This window comes from Cryptomeria japonica, chromosome 11 (genome assembly GCF_030272615.1).
Source record: "Cryptomeria japonica chromosome 11, Sugi_1.0, whole genome shotgun sequence".
NCBI classification, from domain to species: domain Eukaryota; kingdom Viridiplantae; phylum Streptophyta; class Pinopsida; order Cupressales; family Cupressaceae; genus Cryptomeria; species Cryptomeria japonica.
This window is the reverse complement of record NC_081415.1, coordinates 721,800,143-721,808,591: the sequence shown is the minus strand read 5'-3', so window position 1 is coordinate 721,808,591 and position 8,449 is coordinate 721,800,143. Positions and strand designations below refer to the sequence as shown.

General features: G+C 39.2%; 1 protein-coding gene across 1 annotated transcript in view; it reads left to right on the top strand.

Annotated features, from left to right (window-relative positions):
• Nucleotides 1–224: 224 nt before the first annotated feature.
• The window catches only part of LOC131061270 (U-box domain-containing protein 44), a 40,489-nt gene continuing 32,264 nt past the window's right edge, over nt 225–8,449 (top strand). The window contains exons 1-2 of the mRNA XM_057994850.2: nt 225–2,702; nt 2,949–3,252. Of these exons, the coding sequence (XP_057850833.1) occupies nt 1,467–2,702; nt 2,949–3,252 (1,540 nt within the window). The 5' untranslated portion in view covers nt 225–1,466. The remainder of the gene's footprint in view (nt 2,703–2,948; nt 3,253–8,449) is intronic.

The following is an 8,449-nucleotide window of genomic DNA, read 5'->3' as shown; positions in this document are numbered from 1 at the left end:
CTTAATTTATCATTTGATTAACCTACATTAATCATGCAAAAGATTATTTTTCTTTACACAACTATCTGTGGCGGAGAAAGTTCGACCGTACTAATGACGTCTGATGGGACCCACCGAATACCACATGACGTCATCAATTCGTACGCTGTAACGGAGGCAGTTGTGACGGTTTTAATCAAATCTGACGGCGTTACCACACGGTTGGCAAGTCTGACCAGCAACTTGAGTAATAATGGATGTAGATGTGTCTGAAACAAAACAACCGAGAATTCTCTCGCGGTCTTTGAGGTCAAAATTTCCCAAAATTCTTCACGGATTAGATCATCTGCAGTCAAAACAAATGTTTTTAAAGGTTTGGGTGAAATCTTGGTTAATGGAAAGGCCGGTACAACCTTAGCGTACCAGGTCAAGTTCAATGGAATGGGTATCAAAATGCGTAGGAAGGGGACGGAGCGAATTTTTTAGTTCGTTTTTCATGGTAGGAGCTATTTTCATTTATTGTTAGCTTTTGGGTTTTGTAAACTATTGAAGATCATTGGTGTCTCGAGAGAGCAATTCAAACCAGTTAATATGTGGTAAACGATTTGGGTACTCACTGTTTGTAGTCTAATTCGTTTTGATGCAATACCCATTTGCCCAATTTTCTTTAAGGCAACGCTCACTAGTCCAATTCACAGGCTCTTTTGCAAGGGTGTTTCAAGGCAATCCGTCGCCGGGAACACAGATAAGCAGTATTGTTAAGAAGGGGTTACGCATATTTAAAAAAATACTAGTCTTAGATCAGCAGTTCAGCTTCTGGGTGATGGCTTTGTGATGAGCACGCTTGTAAACAGGTGTGTAGAAGGTATTATTTGGACACATTAACCAAACCCATATGACAGTTTAGATCATTGCGGACATGGTGGGGTCTAACCCCAATGAATTGTTGAATCGTTAAAAATCTTAGGTTTGATGAGTATAACAGGTGGAGAAATATGCTTTCATTGATTCCTTCATGAACCGTGCTCAGATGAGTGACCTTCTGTCCTTTTATGCTCTTACACATGATATGCTAGAACACACATGATATGATTGCAGCTTCAGAGGCAGATATTGTTCAACTCTGTTATTTTAATTGTCACAGGGTCTAACCATGTTCTTACCTTGCTGCGAGGTCAACAAGTCCTCTTGGATGACCTGGTGAGGAGTTAATCTTGACGCGTAGACGGGCATGGCTCTTGGCGTCTAAAATCAGAATCTTTTAAGATGCTGAACATAGGAGACTACCGCGAATTTGGGTAAGATTCCTTTGTGATAACCTGTCAAGAAAGAATTCGTGATAGCACAGAGGCCCATGGCTTTTGTCCTTTAAAATCAGACTTGTTTGGAAGGCTTGATATCAGAAGGCGTTGTGGTTTTGGAGGAAATAAATGATTCAACTGCCATTCGACCTAATCTTTATCCCCCGTGGCTAAAGTTGGAGCAAAATGGCTGCTGGTGGAGTACTTGGTAATGTAGCTCTTGTGCCAGTGTCTGAGGTGTTAGCCAGACTTGTAGTGCTAACCACAGAGACCATTAATGCGGCACATGATGTGATGATCAAGCAAGAGAGCCTCACTGAGCTTTCCAAGTATTTGGAGCATATAAAGCCTATCTTGAGAGAGCTCGCAAATAAAAACGTCAGGGAAAGTGAGACAATTAGAAAAGCTCTTGAAATTTTGGAAAGAGAACTCAAGGCTGCAAAGAATGTTACAGATAGTTGCTCCCAAAAGAGCAGGTTTTATCTCCTGGTTAATTGCAGGAACATTGTCAAGCAAGTGCAAGATATTACAAGGGAAATTGGACACGCTCTGAGTCTGGTTCCTCTTGCATCGTTAGATATGTCTCTGTCTATTCAGCTGAAAGCCCACAAGCTTTGCAAGGATATGCAGAATGCCGAGTTCAAGGCGGCAGTCGTAGAAGAGGAAATTGTGAATAAAATTGAATCCGGGGTCAGAGAAAGGAATGCTAATAGTGTGTATGCAAATAATTTGCTATTGCAGATTGCTAAAGCTGTGGGAATCTCTACTGATACATCCGCCTTGAAACAAGAGTTTGAAGAGTTTAAGAAGGATATGGTAGATGCCCAACTTCGTAAAAATCAAGCAGAGGCTTTACAAATGGAACAAATCATCGGATTGCTTGGTTGGGCAGATGTTGCATCATCTGCCAAAGAGAGAGATCAGAAATACCATGACAAGAGGATCTCTTTGGGTAGTCATCATTTGCCTCCCTTACAATCCTTTTATTGCCCGATTTCACAGGAAGTAATGGATGATCCCGTTGAGATTTCCTCTGGGCAGACATTTGAAAGGAGTGCAATTGAAAAATGGTTTGCAGAAGGGCATACAACTTGCCCTTTGACTAACCAGATGCTCACCAGCAAGGAGCTCAGACCGAACATCATCCTTCGGAGATCCATTCAAGAGTGGAAAGATAGAAATACAGTCATCGCAATAGCTTTATTGAAACCTAAACTGGAGTCTGGAGAAGAACAAGCTGTGTTGTATGCTATAAATGAGCTTCTGAGATTAAGTGAGGAGAAAGAAACACATAGGCATTGGATAGCAGCAGAAGGTTATATTGGTCTTTTAGTTGACCTCCTGGGTCGGAGTAAGCCATCCATCAGAAAAAGAACACTAGCATTGCTTTGTAGCCTTATAAAGGACAATAGTGACAACAAGGTAAGCTTGGGCAGGAAACTTATTTTCTTTGTTGAGATGTAAGAGATAAAGTACTTAGTTTTCAATTCAAATTTCTCAAATTGAGGTGGAACATTTGTGAAATCTGTTACTCATATGCATAAATTTTAGGTGTCACTATAATTTACTTGTTAATTTTAAGATGCATGTGCTCAAAACACAAGCATTGAGCACATGCATCTTATTTTAATCATGTAGTTTAAAATTTGAAAATGGGTTATTTGACAGGCAAGAATAACTGAGGTGGAGCATGCAATTGATTTTATTGTTCGCTCTCTTGCACGCGATATTGGAGAAGGTACAAGAGCTGTAGCATTATTGTTAGAGCTTTCGAAGGATAAGGATGTGTGTGAACAGATTGGCAAAGTCCAAGGTTGTATCCTACTCCTAGTTACCATGTCTAATAATGATAATCCTCAAGCAAGTAAAAGTGCGATGGAAATTCTGGAGAATCTCTCATACAGTGAGCGGAATGTTGTTCAAATGGCAGAAGCAAACTATTTTAAGCCTTTGATACAGCGCCTGAATGAAGGTGTGTACTCTTTTAATTACCATATAAATGTAGCATTTTTTTGGTATTTGTTTTATGACATACAGATTCTCTTTGTCTCCCCAACTTAGAGTAAAAGGATGAGTAAAAGGCTGAAACCTTTAGGTCATGCTATCTTAGGAAGTAATTCGAACTTTTTTATAGAATGGGAATGGATTTCTGTAGAGAGAGAGAAATAGAAAATTATATGGAATGAAATGTAGTACTAATTGATAAGAATATTATATGGAATGAGTGTACTACGATATATTTTGCTCCAACAGGCAGGAAAATCTCAGTATACCTTCAAGTGTGTAAGGAGGGAGAGTACCAATCACCAGATTTTCATATGGAGTGAAAGATATTACCAATCAAATTTGCTCACAATTGGCAAGAAAATCTCAATTTCTATGTAGTACCAGTCAATTTTGCTCCAATAGGCCGGAAAATTCTAATAGAATTTGTTTCAACATAGATTCAATTAAGTGTGTGTTTTTTTGGTCGGGGGGGGGGGAAAGCAAGAAAGTATATTAATGTTAACAGACGACCAAGGACAGATCAAATGGACTGGAAAGTACAGTAGATACAAATTTACAATAGCAAGAAACAATGTATGGTAGGCTTGCAATAGGATACAGGCCTTAAAGAGCTTGATGGAGGCAGTTATGGAAACGTTAGACAAGGGCAAGGTACAATCAATTCCAATCAAGGAGAGTCTTCAAGAAGTGAAAAGAATCTTCCAAACAAGCCTTTGTTTAAGAAGTCTAAGATTGAGGTCCTACTATTTGAAGGTGAAGTGGATGTGGACAAGCCTGACCATTGGTTGGCACAGTTGAAGGCGTATTTGTCAGAGAGAGAAAAACTGTATGGAATGACATTTCTTAAAACAAAAAAAGAGTCAAAGTGTACAAGAATATGTTATTGAATTTTGTAGAAAAGCTATACAAATAGAAAAAGATGTACCAGATGAAGAAGTCTTAATGAAATACATAGAAGGTCTTCACAGTCATCTTCGCAGATTTTTTTTCTCTCCAAAACAGTGGACATAGATGAAGCATCTGTCCGTTCTCATTATTTCATTGTAGATAGTCCTTCATCCTTCCTAAGATTAATGGAGCCAAAGCCAAGAACAAGAAAGTGAAATCCACTAATACTTAAAAGAATCTACACTTTATTGTGACCTTTGTGGTAAGGATGGTCATGAAGAGTTCTCTTGTTGGAAGTCAAGCAAGGTAAGGATGCTAAAAGGAACTCTAGAATTTCCATTGAGAAGAATAAAGAACCTAAGGTAATTGGTAGCACTTTGGAAGTGGATTCTCGACTTTCTTGCACTATTGAAAGTTGCTTTCTTAGTCAAAGAACAACCGGTTGATGTCAAGTTGCATATTAATGTAGTTAAGGTTGATGCAATGTTTGATCCATATTTTCAAACTAACTTGGTTTCTCAATATTTTATGCAAAAGCTATGCCTTAAAATTGCTTAACATTCCAGGCCTTATTGGTTGGGATAGGTCAAAGAACATGTTGGTATGCTAGTGTTAGTAAACAATGCAAGTTTTGAGATTTTCAGTTGGAACTAACTTTTCTGACAAAATAGTGTTTGATGTTGCTCCTCTAGATGTGTTTGGTGTTATCTTGGGCAGTCCATACATGTATGATAGAAAAGCGATGTTCTATAAGAGGGCTAACAAATATCACCTCATCAAAGGTGGGAAGTCTTTCATGTTGATGCTTACTGGGGTAGAGAAGTACCTGAGAACGTCTTGAATCTTCATGGGAAGAGGAGTGGCAACACAAATTCTCCCTTTGGAGAGAACCAACATCGAACAAGCCTCCATGTTCAAGCAATGTACTTTACTATAACATGAACAAATAGAGACGGAGGTGTACCAAAATTTGGCTTGTGTTTGTATTGTAGTGTAAGAGAAGATGCCATATGTATCATCAATTGAGAGGTAATTCCTTCCTCATTTGTTGAGTTACTAGGTTTTTTTGGGGACCAAAAGCCTCCATATTGGGGATGTGTGATATGAAAAGAATCCAGTTTTCATACTTCATGATATGCTTAGGAACAATGCACAACTTCTTGGATACAGGAGAATGTTTAGAGGGGTATGTTACATCCATGTGGAGGCTTTGGTGTGGGAGGAAACCCTAAAATTGAGTATTTTGCTGATTGTAGTGAAATTGCTGATATCTACAGGTGGTAAAAGCATTGGCTTCCATGTTGAAGATGAAATTACCTCTTTGTTAGAAGCGGCAATTTTGTCATGACAATATGCAATTCGAGTGATGTTCAAGTACCCATTGTTTTTGTTTCTGGCATGGATTGATTAGGATGTCAGCAATAAATATTGTGAATGTTGTATATACAGTTTTGAGCTGCTCAAGCATTCTAGAGAGAGAGTGAGAGTGAGAGAGATTATTATTGTGGAGGAAAATTATATCATAGGGAAGAAAAAATTAAAGAACATGCTATTGTGTGCCTGTGACTTGGTGCATCTGTAACTAGTACCAATCAATTTAGTCTCCTGGATGTAGGTTCATGTTCCAATGGGCAAGAAATGCACACAAGCTTTTGTCTCAATATGATTTCAAAAAGCTCTGACAAATAATATATGGAGGGAAATTATATCATAGGGAAGGGGAACTTTGCCTTTCAAAGAAATCCATAGAGGCCGACCAATCATGAGGCCAAGAGAATATCCCAAAACCAAAACTAACCATGGAGTTCACACAAACCATTTCAAGAGGAATAACTCCAAAACTTCATGGGAGAGGTCAAAGTCATACATCTGTAGAGATCAACCTCCTCCCTTTCTGGGAAAGAAGAGCCTCCACAGCCCATCGAGAACCCTCACCAACTAAATCCCGTGCTTCCATTTGCAACTTTGCTTCTGATTTCCCCTTACTGCACTTTGGCATAGACACATTGTTAGCTTTGGCCTTCTTACGTTCAATTTGAGATCATAAGAATGTCAGTGGGAGCTAGCTGATCTTCCACTTCCACCTCTTCTTGAATGTCATCAACTAAAGGATTCAGTTTCTCAGACAGAACCAACCCTCAAACTTGGTTGAGCTTCTATCAAGTCATCGATTTATTTCCACACTTAAGCCTTGAGAAGAATTGGGCCTCTCCTAAAAATACCCATGATTTCTCCATACAAAATCTGCATCTAGGCTACCTATTTTCTGAATCTATTTATACAAATGGATATTGCTGAAATCCGAGAGAATTTTAGAGGGGCACTTTGTCAATTTGTGCTTCAATTAATTGCAGTGCAGGCATCTGGAAGGAAGCCCCTCAAAATTGGTAAATTGAACCTGGGAACCCTGAGAGGACAAGATTCTAATGGAGTGGAAGATAGACTGCACCATAACACAAACTCTTATGAATCTGTTCTACAAATCATTTAGCTTCTCATCAATTCGTATAAAATTGCCCACCTTTTCAGTTGTTAAATCAAACTTAGATCTCACATCACCAACATAAGATTATACAAGTGAACTCTCTTTGGTACTTTTGAAATAGAAGCAACTTTTGGGTGAAAAAGGGCATCCAAGGGCATATGGAAACTCCAAACCATCCAAATACCAGGGGCCATTATTCTACACAAAGTCACAATACTCAATAGATTAGATTTGAACCAGGAGAAAGCCCTTCTCCAGCACTGATAGAGAGGTTTCCTTGATATTGCTTCAAGTAGATCACATGGATTGAGTTATCTTCTCAAAAAGATCTCCTCCCGAAACATCTGCACGCCAAAGATCCGCTGCCATATCCCTTTCTATTGCTTTTAAACAATCATCTCCAACAAACAGATCTGGAACCCCATCAGCCATACTCAACAAAACATCCCCATTGAAAAGGAAGCCAAAACAATCTTAGCCTTCGTACAGACGAGTTTCTTGATTATAAGTCAAAAGAGCTTGTCTTCTTTGAAACCCCTCGAACTCTAATCCCCAAATAAGTCCCATTGATGTCAGAAGCTTAATCTGCAATCACTCCACCAAAAGAGGAGAAAAATTTATGCTGATGTAGATGAACTGCTATTTACAAAACTATCGACAGCAATGGAAAGGATTTAGGACATTTTGCACTCCTGATAAACATTATTACTTGCCAAATCCTCAACCAACTGAGAATGCTCCACAAAATCTTAGGCAAGGGGTTTGGAGTTGTTCCAGAAAACACACAAGAAGGGGGTTTTTGATGACTGTGAACTTCTGAAATCATCATTTCTGTCCTCTGAAAGCTTTTCCTTCTTCCCATCCTTAAGGGCACCCTTCTTCAAAGAACACACGCTAAGTGATCCGTTGTGTTGATCTGCCTCTAAGTCATCTAAATGTGCTGCACCTGCATCTACTTTTTCTTCACTCCCAGTCTGCTTCATTGCATTCTTGTTTGCAACACATCCTTGCACATTTCTTTTGTTTTTGTACTCGTAGTGATCTCACAGAAATTCATACAGTATCTCAAAAGACAAAATACAGTTATAATATAAATCTTCTCCCATTGAATGAATTTCCTTGATCACAAGATGCTATAGAGCCTGTACTTTATGCTTTGTTGTATCTTTCTTTTACTTTTTTCCTACATTACCTGGGGTGTGTCCCCAGTATTTTTTCCAGGCATTCCCCGTCCCGGGGATGTTCTGGGGACAGGGGACTCCTAGGGGATGTCCCCATAAATTCTGCATATAGACAGTGAATTTTGACAAGGAATTCTATAAGCAATTTGACTTTGACTCACAATTTAACACAAATTTGCCATAAGAACTCTGCTGGCTCTTATATATTAAGGTTCTATAATGTATATGTGCATATTTTATCCATATTTTCATATGAATATTATAAATTTCCCTATATATTTTAATTTTCCCTATTTTTATATAGCCGCCCCCTTTGCCGCCCCCTAGCCGTCCCCTAGCCGTCCCCAACATTGACAAAAAAAATCACCGTCCTGGAAACGCATACCCCCGTCCACTGCCGTCCCCATCCTGGAAACGCATACCCCCGTCCCCAACATTGACAAAAAAAATCACCGTCCTGGAAACGCATACCCCCGTCCACTGCCGTCCCCATCCTGGAAACGCATACCCCCGTCCACTGCCGTCCCCATCCTGGAAACTTGGGGTAACACAGCTTTTTTCTTTATTGTAAAAATATTTTTTCATTGCATTGTAGAACCATATTCAGT